At 38.7% G+C, this 20,996-nt stretch overlaps 1 protein-coding gene across 2 annotated transcripts; it reads left to right on the forward strand.

Moving 5' to 3' along the window:
* Positions 1 to 1,667: 1,667 nt before the first annotated feature.
* Positions 1,668 to 16,060, forward strand: LOC121838711 (NLR family CARD domain-containing protein 3-like). 2 transcript variants are annotated; one of them, XM_042314773.1, is made up of 10 exons: positions 1,668 to 1,764; positions 8,342 to 8,458; positions 8,652 to 8,736; positions 8,863 to 9,085; positions 9,348 to 11,136; positions 11,402 to 11,575; positions 12,756 to 12,929; positions 14,524 to 14,697; positions 14,919 to 14,965; positions 15,508 to 16,060. In XM_042314773.1, the coding sequence occupies exons 1-10, from the start codon at positions 1,682 to 1,684 to the stop codon at positions 16,044 to 16,046; spliced, it is 3,405 nt and encodes a 1,134-aa protein (XP_042170707.1). In that variant the 5' UTR covers positions 1,668 to 1,681; the 3' UTR covers positions 16,047 to 16,060. The 2 variants fall into 2 exon arrangements, with proteins under 2 accessions (XP_042170707.1, XP_042170708.1); XM_042314774.1 differs by lacking the exons at positions 11,402 to 11,575; positions 12,756 to 12,929.
* Positions 16,061 to 20,996: the final 4,936 nt, after the last annotated feature.

Below are 20,996 nucleotides of genomic sequence, written 5' to 3' on the forward strand. Positions count from 1 at the left end.
CAGGAAACTAAGAGTTGGTTTGAACAGATCTGAATCAGGAAACTAAGAGTTGGTTTGAACAGATCTGAATCAGGACACTAAGAGTTGGTTTGAACAGATCTGAATCAGGACACTAAGAGTTGGTTTGAACAGATCTGAATCAGGACACTAAGAGTTGGTTTGAACAGATCTGAATCAGGAAACAAAGAGTTGGTTTGAACAGATCTGAATCAGGACACTAAGAGTTGGTTTGAACAGATCTGAATCAGGAGACTAATAGTTGGTTTGAGGGTGTCAAGGGTGTCAATAATTTGTGCCCCCACTGTATACTTCAAAGTTGGAGATATGGTGAACCTGGATCATCATAATGATTCTACATGTTATAGTATGAACCTGGATCATCATAATGATTCTACATGTTATAGTATGAACCTGGATCATCATAATGATTCTACATGTTATAGTATGAACCTGGATCCATCATAATGATTCTACATGTTATAGTATGAACCTGGATCATCATAATGATTCTACATGTTATAGTATGAACCTGGATCCATCATAATGATTCTACATGTTATAGTATGAACCTGGATCATCATAATGATTCTACATGTTATAATATGCCATGGCCTTTACTGGCCAAAGGTTAAACTACTGTTATGTTTATGATATATTATGGTGTTGTGTCACTAGACTTTGACCAGATATTATTGCATCCAAAGTTCAACTCTACATAGAACATACAGAGCCACTTGTCATCAGGAAGGTGCTCTCTCAGCAGAACGGATAATATCTCAATGACTTGACATGTTCTGGTTGTGAATTCAGGCTACAAGGTAAGACTCTTCCCAAGGATTATTGTGAAGTGTGTAGAGACATTAAGTGTATGTCGTTATTTTACTAGTGAATGAAATTAAAACAATCAGATCAAACAGGTCATTTCACCTGCGACAGCTACGTGACAGTTCAATCATACAAAATGGCGCTAACTGGGTGTTGACAAGTCAAATTCAGAAACATTGTTCGTATATCGTATTATAGGATTCGTATATCTGGTTATTTTACCATTTGTAAAAATGTTAATGTGTCATAGTTCTAAATCATCTGATAGAATATCAGAACATTTGTTGTTTTCATAATTACCGTGACCTCCTACTTCTTGTGTAATTTGGGGTGAAACCACTGAACATACTTTTCTTAACATTGTTATTATGAATTAAATTTAGTAATAGTATAATAATAGCATATCTGTTGAACAAAGCAACACACTAGAATGAGTGAAATGATTAACAGAGAAAGTGAGATATTATTATCAATAGTTTCTCTACATGGAGAAGAGGTGAAACATATCAGTCACCACTACATTAAATCACCTGACTGTTTGGATGTGTCTGTCAGTAAATGTTTTATTTCTAAGAGATAATGAATAAAAGAGAACAATTGACATTCAAGAATGATTTGTCACTGTGTTAACCACAACCAACATGTTGGATCTCTGTTTAGGGGTCAGTGCTCTGAAATGAGTCTCTCTGGGGAGAAAGAGGAGGGGGATCCTGTCTCTAAAATGAATCTCTCTGGGGAGAAAGAGGAGGGGGATCCTGTCTCTAAAATGAGTCTCTCTGGGGAGAAAGAGGAGGGGGATCCTGTCTCTGAAATGAGTCTCTCTGGGGAGAAAGAGGAGGGGGATCCTGTCTCTGAAATGAGTCTCTCTGGGGAGAGAGAGGAGGGGGTCCCCGCCTCTAAAATGAGTCTCTCTGGGGAACATGACACCAAAGCAAAGAGGTGAGATGATAATGTTGTTTAAGAACTCATAAAGAGTTTATTTCTAAAACGTTATATTTCACATCGTCATTTTTCATCAGAAATGATTTCTTATGGGTACGTTCATGTGTCTGTAAAACACTGTTGTTCTAAGAATTTAATTCATAGAATTGTGGATGAATTTTTGTTTTTCAAAATGCTATATAGCTGGAATGAAATGTTTGTATCCTGTATATTTGACTGTGATATGTGGTTGTCTCACCAGCACACACACACACACACACGCACACTCACACGCACACACACACACACAAACACCCACACACACACGCACGCTCACACACACACACGCACGCGCACGCACCCCCCCCTCACACACACACCCACACACGCATCATTTTGCCTCCTGTTAATTATTGCCTAGTATGTTGGTATGCATAACCTTATTGTTTTTACTAATTCTGATCGTTGTTACAAGCTGAATTCTGACAATATAAACCGTTTTATCAACACACTCTTCTCTCCTGTTTAAACCAAACAGGGTTCTATCTTGCTTAATATACGGAATCACTGAAAGTTCTATGTAGAATCCCTTTTATAGGGTTCTTTGATCAGAACTCTAGAGGTTCTTCTTCACTGAACCAAAATGGTTCCATATAGAACCCTGCATGGTGCCATTTATGAATTATGGCTCCTACTATTAAAGAGTAACATTTTTAGCTAAGAATATAATTTATAGTTTTTAGCTAAGAATATAATTTATAGTTTTTAGCTAAGAATATAATTTATAGTTTTTAGCTAAGAATATAATTTATAGTTTTTAGCTAAGAATATAATTTATAGTTTTTAGCTAAGAATATAATTTATAGTTTTTAGCTAAGAATATAATTTATAGTTTTTAGCTAAGAATATAATTTATAGTTTTTAGCTAAGAATATAATTTACAGGGAAATAGGAACGGTTGAAAAGTCACTATTAGTTTAAAATGATCTTTAGAAATAGCAGTGCTGGGGGGTTTGGAAAGACATAGTCAGTCAATCAGCAATAGAATAATACTCGTTTGAAAAATCTGTATCTTTAACTTAGTCTGTGGAAACTATGAGACTAGAAAGGTTAAAATCTATGTAAGACTCACAACACAGTTGAATAATATATGTCAGGTGGAAATCAAAAGAGGATGTTCTACAGAGACAGGTGGACTGGGCTGAGAGGAGCAGAGGGGCGGGATTAAAATAGCTCATGATGGGTAATAGTCATTACTGTAAACATTATAGATGTTATTACTGTAAACATTATAGATGTTATTACTGTAAACATTATAGATGTTATTACTGTAAACATTATAGATGTTATTACTGTAAACATTATAGATGCCATTACTGTAAACATTATAGATGTCAGAGTACTATCTATCCACAATGTAATGGGGGGGTAATAGTCATTACTGTAAACATTATAGATGTCAGAGTACTATCGATCCACAATGTAATGGGGGGGTAATAGTCATTACTGTAAACATTATAGATGTCAGAGTACTATCGATCCAGAATGTAATGGGGGGGGTAATAGTCATTACTGTAAACACTATAGATGTCATTACTGTAAATGCTATAGATGTCAGAGTACTCTCTATCCACAATGTAATGGGTTGGTAATAGTCATTACTGTAAACACTATAGATGTCATTACTGTAAACGCTATAGATGTCAGAGTACTATCTATCCACAATGTAATGGGTTGGTAATAGTCATTACTGTAAACACTATAGATGTCAGAGTACTATCTATCCACAATGTAATAGGGGGGTAATAGTCATTACTGTAAACACTATAGATGTCATTACTGTAAATGCTATAGATGTCAGAGTACTATCTATCCACAATGTAATGGGTTGGTAATAGTCATTACTGTAAACACTATAGATGTCATTACTGTAAATGCTATAGATGTCAGAGTACTATCTATCTACAATGTAATGGGTTGGTAATAGTCATTACTGTAAACACTATAGATGTCATTACTGTAAACGCTATAGATGTCAGAGTACTATCTATCCACAATGTAATGGGTTGGTAATAGTCATTACTGTAAACACTATAGATGTCAGAGTACTATCTATCCACAATGTAATGGGGGGGTAATAGTCATTACTGTAAACACTATAGATGTCATTACTGTAAACGCTATAGATGTCAGAGTACTATCTATCCACAATGTAATGGGTTGGTAATAGTCATTACTGTAAACACTATAGATGTCAGAGTACTATCTATCCACAATGTAATGGGGGGGTAATAGTCATTACTGTAAACACTATAGATGTCAGAGTACTATCTATCCACAATGTAATAGGGGGGTAATAGTCATTACTGTAAACACTATAGATGTCAGAGTACTATCTATCCACAATGTAATAGGGGGGTAATAGTCATTACTGTAAACACTATAGATGTCAGAGTACTATCTATCCACAATGTAATAGGGGGTAATAGTCATTACTGTAAACACTATAGATGTCAGAGTACTATCTATCCACAATGTAATAGGGGGTAATAGTCATTACTGTAAACACTATAGATGTCAGAGTACTATCTATCCACAATGTAATGGGGGGGTAATAGTCATTACTGTAAACACTATAGATGTCAGAGTACTATCTATCCTAAATGTAATGAGTTAAATGTATTATTATTATATAAATAAAATGTAATTACTGTAATAAAAGTATTGGGGGGTAGAATTGATCTTCATTATATGTAAACACACTGTTGTCCAGGGAGACATCTCTTTGTTTGAACGATGGCCCAACTCTGGCTGACTTCTTTACAATACAGTACAATACAATACAATACAATACAATACAGTACAATACAATACAATACAGTACAATACAATACAATACAGTACAATACAATACAATACAGTACAATACAGTACAATACAATACAGTACAATACAATACAATACAGTACAATACAGTACAATACAATACAATACAGTACAATACAATACAATACAATACAATACAATACAGTACAGTACAGTACAATACAGTACAGTACAATACAATACAATACAGTACAATACAATACAATACAATACATTACAATAGTACAGTACAGTACAGTACAATACAATACAATACAATACAATACAGTACAATACAATACAGTACAATACAGTACAATACAAGTACAGTACAGTACAATACAAGTACAGTACAATACAGTACAATACAATACAATACAGTACAATACAGTACAATACAATACAATACAATACAGTACAGTACAATACAGTACAGTACAATACAATACAGTACAATACAGTACAGTACAATACAATACAGTACAGTACAATACAATACAATACAGTACAATACAATACAGTACAATACAGTACAATACAATACAATACAGTACAATACAGTACAATACAATACAATACAATACAATACAATACAGTACAATACAGTACAATACAATACAGTACAGTACAATACAATACAGTACAGTACAAGTACAGTACAGTACAATACAATACAGTACAATACAATACAGTACAGTACAGTACAATACAATACAGTACAGTACAATACAATACAGTACAATACAATACAGTACAGTACAATACAATACAATACATACAATACAATACAGTACAGTACAGTACAATACAGTACAATACAATACAGTACAGTACAGTACAGTACAGTACAATACAGTACAATACAATACAGTACAGTACAACTGTGTTCATTAGTTACAGCAAACAACAGCAATGTGTCTTCTGCTCCGTTCTCAACCCCCAAACAGCAGACCTCACACATACAGTTGAGACGACCACAGGTTCAACCTCAGTGCAGCTCCCCTGGATGGAGAGCATGTTGTGGGGTTAAGGGCCTTGCTCAATGGCCCAACAAAAGGGGATTGTTTTGAGGATGTGAACACAGCAGCCCTCCAGTGGTCAAATCAATTCCGTCCGTATTTTCCAGCTACTGGCCCGGGATTCAAACCGAACACTTTTCGGCCGTAGGTCCAACGCCTGCCAAAGCTCCATCTGATTTGCCGCTGGGCAACAACCTGAGTTGATCTGCCAAAATGAAGCCAAAGTGCTATGCAGACATGATTATTATGATGTAGAACAACAACTTACATGCAGTTATCAGCAGCAGCCACAAGAGAGAGCCTCTGATAGTTCTGGGTCACTGCCAGACTGAGCAGAACATAGATGCTGTGTTCAAAGTCATCTACTGATTAACTAGGCTATTGAACATTTCTTCAAGTGCAGTCGCAACAACCATCAAGCGCTATAATGAAACTGGCTCTCATGAGGACCACCACAGGAAAGCAAGACCCAGAGTTACCTCTGCTGCAGAGGATAAGTTCATTAGAGTAACCAGCCTCAGATTGTAGCCCAAATAAATGCTTCATAGAGTTCAAGTAACAGACGCATCTCAACATCAACTGTTCAGAGGAGACAACATGAATCAGGCCTTCATAGTCAAATTGCTGCAAAGAAACCACTACTAAAGGACACCAATAGGAAGAAGAGATTTGCTTGGGCACACAAACACGAGCAATGGATATTAGACCGGTGGAAATCTGTCCTTTGGTCTGATGAGGCCAAGTATTAGGTTTTTGGTTCCAACCGCCGTGTGTTTTTCAACAGGACAATGACCCAACACAACTCCAGGCTGTGTAAGGGCTATTTGACCAAAAAGGAGGGTGATGGAGTGCTACATCAGATGATCTGGCCTCCACAAATCACCCGACCTCAACCAAATTGAGATGGTTTGGGATGGGTTGGATCACAGAGTAAAGGAAAAGCAGCCAAAAAGTGCTCAGCATATGTGGGAACTTGAGAGAATGCCAAGAGTGTGCAAAGCTGTCATCAAGTCAAATGGTCAAATGGGATCTCCATCCTTATGTAGTACTCTGGGGTTCTGATCTATGCCATCAAGTGCTGCTTTTAGTTTTAGACTATTGGAAAAGCTTTCCAGGTGAAGCTGGTTGAGAGAATGCCAAGAATGTGCAAAGCTGTCATTAAGGCAAAGGGTGACTACTTTGAACAATGTATTTTGATTTGTTTATGACTTTTTTTGGTTACTACATGATTCCATATGTGCTATTTCATAGTTTTGATGTCTTCACTATTATTCACTATTATTCCACAAAAATAGTCAAATAAACTGGAATGAGCAGATGTGTACAAACTATGGACTGATATATATATCTTCTCATTTTATTTGGTTTACTTTAGTCCTCACAGGTCTTAACCTACAGAAGGAATGTAATTATGTTGTAGATACTTTAGTCTGGATAAACCATGTGATTCTATGGTTAGCAGAGATCTTCTGTGTATAAAGTGACGAGGGAGGGCTTAAAAACATTTAAAGACTCACTCAGCTGTTGTACGAGTTGTCTGAGGCAGGCGTTAGATTATGAGCATTTTCAACTGCATCATTAATAACGATGGTTTTGGGAAACAGCTCTGTTACGAATTCTTTGCGGGTGACTGTTATCAGCACCTCACAACCCCAAGCAGTACACTCCACTCCTCTCCCCATCCCCCACAACTGGAGCCTGAGAGTCTATGACAGGCCTGGGCAATTATTTTCCATGGAGAGACACATTAGAATATATTTTTGCAATCGTGGACCAGAATCAAATTACAGGATTATACATCATGTTTATGACTGTGTTGACAGATATAGTTGAAGTTGGAGTCATTAAAACTAGTTTTTCAACCACTCCACAAATTTCTTGTTAACAAACTATAGTTTTGGCAAGTCGGTTAGGACATCTACTTTGTGCATGACACAAGTCATTTTTCCAACAATTGTTTACAGACAGATTATTTCACTTATAATTCACTGTATCACCATTCCAGTAGGTCAGAAGTTTACATACACTAAGTTGACTGTGCCTTTAAACAACTTGGAAAATTCCAGAAAATGATGTCATGGCTTTAGAAGCTTCTGATAGGCTAATTGACATCATTTGAATCAATTGGAGGTGAGTTAAATAATCTGTCTGTAAACAATTGTTGGAAAAATAAGTACTATTTATTTCTCTAAGAGTGAGGCAGATTTTTAGCATTTAGCAAAAAAAATGGAATATTTGTCTCTGAAATGAAACAATCAAGTAATAGATTTTAAACAAACACATGTCTGTCATTGAACAACCCCATGCCATGGCAAGATAGTGAAAAAACACACCAATCTCATTCATATTTTACTTTAACAAAAAGCAAATTTACCAACATTTCTGAAAATGGATATATAGTGCATTTGAAAAGTATTCAGACACCTTGACGTTTTCCACATTTTGTTACATTACTGCCTTCTTCAAAAATGGATTCAATTGTTGTTTTTTCTCTCTCAACAATCTACACACAATACCCCATAATGACAAAGCAAAAACAGTTGAAGAAATGTTTGCAAATTTATTTAAAAAAACTGAAATATCACATTTACATAAGTATTCAGACCCTTTCCGAATGCACTGTATAGCGATTTTGGAATGAAACTCTTCTGTTTCCCCATCTGAGCTCAGAGTAGATGAGAGACGTAATGTTTGTCTCTGTTGTGTTGAAGACCAATCCAGCAGGAGAGACCAGCCTCCCCTGTACCCAGCTGTGTGTCCATGAAGAGTGACCAGTCTATGGATATACCTATAATGTTTAGAGAGGGAGACTTTTCTACTGAACAAAGGTAAGAAGAACTCATGGGTCCTGGTCAGTGAGTTAAACAACACTGTCTCTAGTCATTTCTCCTCTCCCATTTTCACATTTCTGTTTGTTGTTTTCATAATCCATAGGCAAATCCTTTTTTCCATTTTCCTAAAATAATATTAAACATTCCCTCCCTGTGTGTGTGTGTGCACTCCTTGGATGTTTGTCCACAGAAACCAACAGGAGAGATCAGAGTCAGAGATTCTCAGTGGTCAGTCTTCCCAGAGTCATCAAACAGACCTGGCCTCTATATTCAGTGTATGTGGTCCTGTTATGTACATTTGTTTTTGTTTACCTCCAGTAAAGTTGATCTGTCAATCATTCATTTGTGTGTTAATGAGAAAGCATTTATCTTGCTTAAATTATTTACTTAACCTATTTCAGTTGCTTGAAGAAAATATTATCACATTTGTGAAGAACGAGCTGAAGACGTTCAAGAGGATTCTTAGTCCAGAACTCCCACAAGGCTTTGAGAGTCAGAAGCAGGAAGTGGTGGATGCTGAAGATGAGAAGCAGGAGAGCAGTGCCAGAGAAGGGGCTCTGAAGATCACACTGCACGTCCTGAGGAAAATGAACCAGAAGGAGCTTGCTGACACACTGGAGAAAAGTAAGAGCTCATGATGAATGCTGTTTTATAACACACATTAAAAGCTGAAGCTAAAGTACAGGGAGAGCGAGAGTTTAAAAAAACAAAAAATGATTTGTTGTTTTACCAGGCAAGTTGACTGAACACATTCTCATTTACAGCATTTATACAGGCAGTTATCAATTATTATTATGTACAACTTTCTAACACAGTCCTACAATACTGTATTAAAACAGACGCATTAAAACAGACAAAATATTTATATTTTCTGTGTAATTTCTAGATTCAGATGAGCTTGCTATGATTTGCCAACGTGAACTGAAATCTAATCTAAAGAAGAAGTTTCAATGTGTATTTGAGGGGATCGCTAAACAAGGAAACCCAACACTTCTCAATAAGATCTACACAGAGCTCTACATCACAGAGGGTGGAACAGGAGAGGTCAATAATGAACATGAGCTGAGACAGATTGAGACAACAACCAGGAAACAAGCAAGACCAGAGACTGCAATCAAATGTAACAACATCTTCAAACCCTTAAGTGGACAAGACAAACGTATCAGAACTGTGCTGACAAAGGGAGTCGCTGGCATTGGAAAAACAGTTTCTGTGCAGAAGTTCATTCTGGACTGGGCTGAAGGAAAAGCAAATCAGGATGTCCAATTTGTATTTTCATTCCCTTTTCGGGAGCTGAATTTGATGAAAGAGAAAAAACACACTTTGATTGAACTTCTCAACCACTTCTCAATGGAAACCAAAGAATCAAGAATCTCCAACTATGACAAATACAAAGTTCTGTTCATATTTGATGGTCTGGATGAGTGCCGACTGCCCCTAGACTTCCAGAAGAACAAGATCTGTTGTGACGTCACCAAGTCAACCTCAGTGGATGTTCTGCTGACAAATCTCATCAAGGGAAACCTGCTTCCCTCTGCTCTCCTCTGGATAACTACCCGACCTGCAGCAGCCAATAAGATCCCTTCAGAGTGTGTTGACCAGGTGACAGAGGTACGAGGGTTTAATGACCCACAGAGGGAGGATTACTTCAGGAACAGATTCAGTGATGAGGACCTGGCCAGCAGAATCATCTCACACATAAAGACATCAAGGAGCCTCCACATCATGTGCCACATTCCAGTCTTCTGTTGGATTTCTGCAACAGTCCTTGAACACATTCTGAAACATAAGAGAGAAGAGATGCCCAAGACTCTGACTGAGATGTACACACACCTTGTGGAGTTTCATATCAAACAGAAGAATGAAAAGTATATTGGGAAAGAAGAGACAGGTCCACACTGGAATAAAGAGAGCATTCTGTCACTGGGAAAACTAGCTTTTCAACAGCTTGTGAATGGCAATCTGATTTTCTATGAAGAAGACCTGAAAGAGTCTGGCATTGATGTCAATGAAGCCTCAGTGTACTCAGGATTGTGCACACAGCTCTTTAAAGAGGAATGTGGGCTGTACCAGGACAAGGTGTACTGCTTCGTGCATCTGAGCATTCAGGAGTTTCTGGCTGCTGTATATGTGTTCCTCTCATTCAGCAACAACAATGAGAATCTAATGGCCGAACCTCAAACAACATCCAGCAACGATTGTCTACTGAAGCCAGAAGTTACTGTCTACAAGAGTGCTGTGGATGAAGCCTTACAAAGTGAGACGGGAAACCTGGACCTTTTCCTCCGCTTCCTTCTGGGCCTCTCACTGGAGTCCAATCAGAAGCACTTACGAGGTCTACTGACAAAGACAAGAAGCAGCTCACAGAGCCATGAAGAAACAGTCAAGTACATCAAGGAGAAGATCAGGGACAGTCCATCTACAGAGAGGTGCATCAATCTGTTCCACTGTCTGAATGAACTGAATGACCATTCTCTAGTGGAGGAGATCCAAAGCTACCTGAGATCAGGAAGTGTCTCCAGTAATGAACTCTTACCTGCACAGTGGTCAGCTCTGGTCTTTGTGTTGCTGACTTCAGAAAAGGAGCTGGATGTGTTTGACCTGAAGAAATACTCCAGATCAGAGGAAGGTCTTCTGAGGCTGCTGCCAGTGGTCAAAGCCTCCAGAGCTGCTCTGTGAGTACATCAAATTACATTTAAATACTAATCATCAGGAAGAAATATTAAGTTTAGAGAAAAATCTGTATTATTGAATAATATATTGAATCAGTGCATTGGTGTTCACATTGGTATAACAATATGACCATACAATTCTAGGAGACAGAAGATGAATCTATATGTTGTTTGAGAGAATAAACCAAATACATTTGCCATTGTCCTTCTACAATCCTGGTGTTAAATGAACAGTGTGTTTGTGAAATCATGATGATCTCTTTATCAGGCTGTCAGGCTGTGGAGTCACAGAGGAAGGCTGTGATTCTCTGGTCTCAGCTCTGAGGTCAAACCCCTCACACCTGAGAGAGCTGGATCTGAGTAACAATGACCTGAAGGATTCAGGAGTGAAGCTGCTCTCTGCTGGACTGGGGAATCCCCACTGTAAACTGGAGACTCTGAGGTCAGTATTCCTGTAGTTGGTCAACAAGTGATAACTGTTCACCAGATCCACATGTGTTTACCAACACCATATGTGTTTTGACAGTGAAGTTTACAGTTTTAAATTTGGTGCTATACTCCAGCATTTTGGATTTGAGATACAATGTTTCATGTTAGGCTACAGTACATGCCACCTTTTAATTAGAGGTTAATGGTGAGAGGTTAGTACATTTCAAATCATGACAAAAACAAAGTGATTAACCAGTCATAACTAGCCAATGGCAATGCAGATTACACAGTAAGCAACCAATCGATTAAACACAGGATATGACATCATGGAACACCCTGCTTCTTCGCTTCTAGAACCTTTTTAAAAACACAAATTAACAAACTTAGTTGTAACTAAATTAAGCCTCTGTAACTCTCACACTCTTTATTATTAGTGATTCATTCATGATCTTTCTTCAATCATGGCAGTGACAAGCTTGTTGTAGTCATTGTCGGCAAGGAATATGGGACCAAATACCATACTTTTGACTTCTTTAATACACTATCATTTAATTAGTCAGAATACTTATGACTTCTTCAAATAGGGTCACGAGATACATGAAGTTGCTTGTATTTTTCTAAACGGTGAAACAGATACTGTATGTATAAAAATACCCTCAAATAGATAAATAGAACATGATATACTGGCACCATATAAAATATATGATCTCATAAAATATATGATCTCAGATCTCATATGATCTAAATTAATGTATCATTATTATAAATGATCATAATATTGCTTCTAGAGAGAAATATGGTTTGTATGAACATTTGAGTATACTGGCATCTCAAATCCAAAATTCTGGAGTATAGAGACACATTTAAATGGTTAGCTTCACTGTCAAAATAGATACGATGTGGACTGTATACTCAATACAATCTAAATCTGATACCTCACTGTCTGTCTTTTGACTGATACTGTTTTTTAAACTGGTCCGGTCAGTCTACTCAAATATTTGTACTATACATATTTCTCTCTTCAAGCAATGTTATGATCATTTCTAATAATGATACATTCATTAATTTATGAATAGATATGGCAGCTTTTCAGGACACTGATATTTCTGAATATGTTTGAAAAAAATATACTGCCACTATTTTCACCACCAAAGAATAGCACTGTGGTTTAAATATGATTTGACTCTTTGCAGGCTGTCAGGCTGTGGAGTCACGGACAAAGGCTGTGCTTCCTTGGTCTCAGCTCTGAGGTCAAACCCCTCACACCTGAGAGAGCTGGACCTGAGTAACAATGACCTGAAGGATTCAGGAGTGAAGCTGCTCTCTGCTGGACTGGGGAATCCCCACTGTAAACTGGAGACTCTGAGGTCAGTATTCCTGTAGTTGGTCAACAAGTGATAACTGTTCACCAGATCCACATGTGTTTACCAGGCACATAGTCCACATCATATGTGTTTACCAGGCACATAGTCCACATCATATATGTTTACCAGACACATAGTCCACATCATATGTGTTTACCAGACACATAGTCCACATCATATATGTTTACCAGACACATAGTCCACATCATATATGTTTACCAGACACATAGTCCACATCATATATGTTTACCAGGCACATAGTCCACATCATATATGTTTACCAGACACATAGTCCACATCATATGTGTTTACCAGGCACATAGTCCACATCATATGTGTTTACCAGGCACATAGTCCACATCATATATGTTTACCAGACACACATAGTCCACATCATATGTGTTTACCAGACACATAGTCCACATCATATATGTTTACCAGGCACATAGTCCACATCATATGTGTTTACCAGACACACATAGTCCACATCATATGTGTTTACCAGACACACATAGTCCACATCATATGTGTTTACCAGACACACATAGTCCACATCATATGTGTTTACCAGGTACACATAGTCCACATCATATGTGTTTACCAGGTACACATAGTCCACATCATATGTGTTTACCAGACACACATAGTCCACATCATCAGGCACATACATCATATGTTTACCAGACACACATAGTCCACATATGTGTTTACCAGACACACATAGTCCACATCATATGTGTACCAGACACACATAGTCCACATATGTGTTTACCAGACACACATAGTCCACATCATATGTGTTTACCAGACACATAGTCCACATCATATGTGTTTACCAGACACATAGTCCACATCATATGTGTTTACCAGACACATAGTCCACATCATATGTGTTTACCAGACACATAGTCCACATCATATGTGTTTACCAGACACATAGTCCACATCATATGTGTTTACCAGACACATAGTCCACATCATATGTGTTTACCAGGCACATAGTCCACATCATATGTGTTTACCAGACACATAGTCCACATATGTGTTTACCAGACACACATAGTCCACATATGTGTTTACCAGGCACACATAGTCCACATCATATGTGTTTACCAGGCACACATAGTCCACATCATATGTGTTTACCAGACACACATAGTCCACATATGTGTTTACCAGACACACATAGTCCACATCATATGTGTTTGGACAGTGAAGCTTACAGTTTTCAAATGTATTCTATACTCCAGCTATTTAGATTTGAGATAAAACGTTTAATATTAGGTGACAGTACAGAATGTCACTTTTTATTTGAGGTTAATGGTGAGAGGTTAGTATGTTTTGTTGTAGCCTCTGTTACTCTCTCACTCTTTATTATTAGTGATTAATTCATGATCTTTCTCAATCATGACAGTCACAGGCTTGATGTTGTCATCGCGTTCAAAGAATATGGGACCAAATACTATACTTCTGACTACTCTAATACACATTCATTCATTTATGAATAGATATGGCAGGTTTAAAAATATATGCTACCACTCCAATTTCACCACCAAAGAATAGCAGTGTGGTTTTAATATGATTTGACTCTTTGCAGGCTGTCAGGCTGTCTAGTCACAGAGGAAGGCTGTGCTTCTCTGGTCTCAGCTCTGATGTCAAACCCCTCACACCTGAGAGAGCTGGACCTGAGCTACAATCACCCAGGAGACTCAGGAGTCAGACTGCTCTCTGCTAGACTGGAGGATCCACACTGCAGACTGGAGAAACTCAAGTGTGTAGAGGTTTTATGTCAATGTTCATATCAGACATGTTTGACTTATCAGGCCAGTTAAGACAAACATTCTTATCACAACTTGGACAAAATTATATGCTGACTGTGTGTGTTTATCCGTGTGTGTGCATGTGCGTGTGCGTGTGTGTGTGTACTTGTGTACGTGTGTGAGTTGACGTGTATCACTCAATCACTGTCTGTTCTTCTGCTTACCACTACAGTGTGGAACATGGTGGAGAGTACGCAATGAAACCTGGGCTTAGAAAATGTGAGTGTTGACTGCTGTGAAGAATATAACTAAGAATAAGTCTTAATTCAAGTTAAGTCAAAGTCGAAGACCACCATCATTAATTACTTGGTCATATTAAATATCAGCTGTAGTTCTACAGAAGCAGAAATCAGGGACACCAATGTTTAGAAAGTGTTGCTTTGACAATGTGTGTGTCTGTGTATGTGTGTGGCATGTTTGTGTTACAGTAGCAATGTGTGTGAGTTCATGCATGCATACATGAAGGTGTGTGTGTGTGTGTGTGTGTGTGTGTGTGTGTGTGTGTGTGTGTGTGTGTGTGTGTGTGTGTGTGTGTATGACATCATGGTTCAGTACGACATCATGGTTCAGTATGACATCATGTGTCCAGCATGTGTGTGTGTGTTCATCAATGCGTACAGGTGTTTGAGTATGTGTGTAATTAATGTGAATAAGTGTGTTTTATAATACCATACAGTATAACATATGATCATTCAACAAGTCTCAAGTTACCTTAACTTCTCCTTTTGATTTCTAATATTGTGTCTGGTTTCATCCATCAGATGTCTGTGATCTCACACTGGACCCAAACACAGTAAACAGTCTCCTCTCTCTGTCTGAGGAGAACAGAAAGGTGACACGTGGGAGAGAGGATCAGCCATATCCTAATCACCCAGAGAGATTTGACTACAGGAAGCAGGTGCTGTGTAGAGAGGGTCTGACTGGGTGCTGTTACTGGGAGGTAGAGTGGAGTGGGAGAAGGGCTGTTATAGGAGTGACATATAAAGGAATCAGCAGGAGAGGAGAGGGTGAGGACAGTCTGATTGGATGGAATGACAAGTCCTGGAGTCTGGTCTGCTCTGACAACCTTTATACGGCCTGGCACAATAATAATACCACTCTCATAGCCGTCCCCCCCTCCAGCTCCCACAGAGTAGGAGTGTATCTGGACTGGCCAGCCGGCACTCTGTCCTTCTACAGAGTCTCCTCTGACTCACTGACCCACCTGTACACATATCACACCACATTCACTGAGCCCCTCTATCCAGGGTTTCTGGTTTATGACTCCTCAGTGTCCCTGTGTCACGAGGTCCCTGTGTGAAACACAACTTGGACCTGCTGACGTTATCTGAGCGCGACTTCTGTTTGTTGTTGGGAGCTGAAAGCTGAACGAGAGGTTTATTGTTTTTGTAAAGCTGACCGTGTTTTTACATACTTTAATTTTATGTTGGATCTTGCAGCACTGTTGGGCTTAGTTGCTGTGAGTGCTGCTGTCTGTCCCGGGGATTGTAATGTTTTTAAAATGGTATAAACTGCCTTAATTTTGCTGGACCCCAGGAAGAAGAGATGCTGCCTTGGCAGCTGATGGGGATCCACAATAAATACAAACACAGAATAAAAAAACAACATGGCGTTTCCCTTTAATCATGGTTTAGTATGACATCGTGGTTTAGTATGACATCGTGGTTTAGTATGACATCGTGGTTCAGTATGACATCGTGGTTCAGTATGACATCGTGGTTCAGTACGACATCGTGGTTAGTGATCGTGGTTCATCGTGGTTCAGTATGACATCAGTATGTGGTTCAGTATGATCATCAGTATGACATCATGGTTCAGTATGACATCATGGTTCAGTATGACATCATGGTTCAGTATGACATCATGGTTGGTTCATGGTTACGACATCATGGTTCAGTATGACATCATGGTTCATGGTTCAATACGACATCATGGTTCAGTATGACATCATGGTTCAGTATGACATCATGGTTCAGTATGACATCATGGTTCAGTATGACATCATGGTTCAGTATGACATCATGGTTCAGTATGACATCATGGTTCAGTATGACATCATGGTTCAGTATGACATCATGGTTCAGTACGACATCATGGTTCAGTATGACATCATGGTTCAGTGACATCATGGTTCAGTATGACATCATGGTTCAGTATGACATCATGGTTCATCATGGTTCAGTATGACATCATGGTTCAGTATTCAGTATGACATGACATGGTTCAGTATGACATCATGGTTCAGTATGACATCATGGTTCAGTATGACATCATGGTTCATGACATGGTTCAGTATGACATCATGGTTCAGTATGACATCATGGTTCAGTATGACATCATGGTTGACGACATCATGGTTTAGTATGACATCGTGGTTTAGTATGACATCGTGGTTCAGTATGACATCGTGGTTCAGTATGACATCGTGGTTCAGTATGACATCGTGGTTCAGTACGACATCGTGGTTCAGTACGACATCATGGTTCAGTATGACATCATGGTTCAGTATGACATCATGGTTCAGTATGACATCATGGTTCAGTATGACATCATGGTTCAGTATGACATCATGATTCAGTATGACATCATGGTTCAGTACGACATCATGGTTCAGTACGACATCATGGTTCAGTACGACATCATGGTTCAGTACGACATCATGGTTCAGTACGACGTCATGGTTCAGTACGACATCATGGTTCAGTATGACATCGTGGTTCAGTATGACATCGTGGTTCAGTACGACAGTCTTAGAACATCTCTCTAGTGTGTAAACATATGATTGTAAATATTCATGAATAAACACCATTGAAGTTGACAGACATTGTCAACTAGAGTCTAATAGAATTAATCACATAATTAGTAAGTCATTAATAGAATGAATCACCACACTGTTTTGTAAAACTGTTTTCATTTAGAAATCATTGATCTTGTTGCTATTGGGCTTCTTGGTGTTTGTACATATTGTTGTCTGTAGAATGTTTATTTGTCAAATTCTTTACACAACAATCATGTTTCTATTTAAACTCAATTCCACTGAATGAAATGTACATGTGACAGATGTGACTAATAAAGATAATCAACCAGATGAAAGAAGAGAGATGGAAATGTTTTAATACTGATCAGAATATGACAGTACAGTAATAGATGGAAGAAGAGAGGTGAAAAATGTTTTAAGTAGTAATAGATGGAAGAAGAGAGATGTGTAAATGTTTTAATACTGATCAGAATATGACAGTACAGTAATAGATGGAAGAAGAGAGGTGTAAATGTTTTAATATTGATCAGAATATGACAGTACAGTAATAGATGGAAGAAGAGAGGTGTAAATGTTTTAATACTGATCAGAATATGACAGTACAGTAATAGATGGAAGAAGAGAGGTGTAAATGTTTTAATACTGATCAGAATATGACAGTACATTTACAGTAAATGAGGACAGTAATAGGGGTTGTGTTCAGTAAATAGAAATGGGACTCATTCAGTTGAAGAGGAAGCTGTTATGACAACACACACACAGACCTTAACTGTGTAAAATGTCAACTTCAATGGGGTCGTAGCTGTTTTGAAGTGGTGTGTTTTTAGTGAATCTCCTTTCTCTGTCATCTCTGGTACAACACCCTCTGTGAGGTCAGAAACATTCAGGGGAGATGGAAAGAGATCCTGTGATGTGATATCCTCTTTTGTTACAGCCTGCTAGGTTACTGGTTGTCTACAATGACGTCTCCTGTGTAAATACACACCCTTGTTACGTTGCAGCCAGCAGCTTCAGGAAGTGATACTGTGTATTCAGTATTCACATTATAATATGCACTATTCTGTCATTATAATATCCACTATTCTGTCATTATAATATGCACTATTCTGTCATTATAATATCCACTATTCTGTCATTATAATATCCACTATTCTGTCATTATAATATGCACTATTCTGTCATTATAATATCCACTATTCTGTCATTATAATATCCACTATTCTGTCATTATAATATCCACTATTCTGTCATTATAATACCCACTACATTATAATATCCACTATTCTATCATTATAATATCCACTCTTCTGTCATTACAATATGCACTATTCTGTCATTATAATATCCACTATTCTATCATTATAATATCCACTATTCTGTCATTATAATATCCACTATTCTGTCATTATAATATCCACTCTTCGGTCATTATAATATCCATTAACCTGTCGTTATAATATCTGCTATTCTGTCATTATAATATCCACTATTCTGTCATTATAATATCCACTACATTATAATATCCACTATTCTATCATTATAATATGCACTATTCTGTCATTATAATATGCACTATTCTGTCATTATAATATCCACTATTCTAACTTGGCATCTGATTGTTTTTCCAAGTAGTTTTTCATGCAACAGGCGTCACAATTGGCCCAGCGTCGTCCGGGTTAGGAGACGGTTTGGCCCAGCGTCGTCCGGGTTAGGAGACGGTTTGTCCCAGCGTCGTCCGGGTTAGGAGACGGTTTGGCCCAGCGTCGTCCGGGTTAGGAGACGGTTTGGCCCAGCGTCGTCCGGGTTAGGAGACGGTTTGGCCCAGCGTCGTCCGGGTGAGGAGACGGTTTGGCCCAGCGTCGTCCGGGTGAGGAGACGGTTTGGCCCAGCGTCGTCCGGGTTAGGAGACGGTTTGGCAGGCACAGATTTTCTTGTCCCATTGCGCTCTATCAACTACTGTGGCGTGCCGGGCACATGCATGCTAACACGGTCGCCAGGTGCACGTTGTTTCCTCTGACACATTGGTGTGGCTGACTTCCCTGTTATGTGGGCAGGAAGCAGTGTGGCTTGTGTCAAGAAGCAGTGTGGCTTGTGTCAAGAAGCAGTGTGGCTTGTGTCAAGAAGCAGTGTGGCTTGTGTCAAGAAGCAGTGTGGCTTGCCTCAAGAAGCAGTGTGGCTTGGCTGGGTTGTGTTTCGGAGGACGCATGGCTCTCGACCTTCGCCTCTTCCAAGTCCGTACGGAAGTTGCAGCGATGAGACAAGACTATAACTACCAATTGGATACCAAGAAATTGGGGAGAAAAAAGGTGTCTCCCAGGCCAGATTGATATGCCCGGCGCGCCGGAAACGGCCCGTGGGCCGTACTTTGCCGCCCTCGACAGGTAACCAGTCCATCCAACAGCATCACCTATATGTTCTCTCCCAGACTGATAGAGAGGATGTCTGGAGTTTATCAGAAGGTAACCAGTCCATCCAACAGCATCACCTATATGTTCTCTCCCAGACTGATAGAGAGGATGTCTGGAGTTTATCAGAAGGTAACCAGTCCATCCAACAGCATCTCCTATATGTTCTCTCCCAGACTGATAGAGAGGATATCTGGAGTGTATCAGAAGGTAACCAGTCCATCCAACAGCATCTCCTATATGTTCTCTCCCAGACTGATAGAGAGGATGTCTGGAGTATATCATAAGGTAACCAGTCCATCCAACAGCATCTCCTATATGTTCTCTCCCAGACTCATGGATAGACAGTTTGGAGTGTATCAGAAGGTAACCAGTCCATCCAACAACATCTCCTATATGTTCTCTCCCAGACTGATATACAGGATGTCTGGAGTGTATCAGAAGGTAACCAGTCCATCCAACAGCATCTCCTATATGTTCTCTCCCAGACTGATACACTCCAGACATCCTGTATATCAGAAGGTAACCAGTCCATCCAACAGAGAGAGAGAGAGAGAGAGAGAGAGAGAGAGAGAGAGAGAGAGAGAGAGAGAGAGAGAGAGAGAGAGAGAGAGAGAGAGAGAGAGAGAGAGAGAGAGAGAGACGAGAGAGAGAGAGAGAGAGACGAGAACGAGAACAGGCAGAACCTGATATGTAAATGAGTTGAGCAAACAGAAGTATCTTTCGATGACCGAATGATCATTCCAGACTCTGCTTCTGTTGAGAGAAATTAAAGGTAAGACGATTGTTATGGGTATTAATATAGTTGATGATATTGTTATGTGTATTCATATAGTTGATGGTATTGTTATGTGTATTCATATAGTTGATGATGTTATGTGTATTCATATAGGTGATGATAGTGTTATGTGTATTCATATAGTTGATGGTATTGTTATGTATAGTCATATAGTTGATGATATTATGTGTATTCATATAGTTGATGATAGTGTTATGTGTATTCATATAGTTGATGATATTGTTATATGTATTCATATAGTTGATGATAGTGTTATGTATATTCATATAGTTTATATTTTTGGTAGAC

Source organism: Oncorhynchus tshawytscha, unplaced genomic scaffold, assembly GCF_018296145.1.
Source record: "Oncorhynchus tshawytscha isolate Ot180627B unplaced genomic scaffold, Otsh_v2.0 Un_contig_13034_pilon_pilon, whole genome shotgun sequence".
NCBI classification, from domain to species: domain Eukaryota; kingdom Metazoa; phylum Chordata; class Actinopteri; order Salmoniformes; family Salmonidae; genus Oncorhynchus; species Oncorhynchus tshawytscha.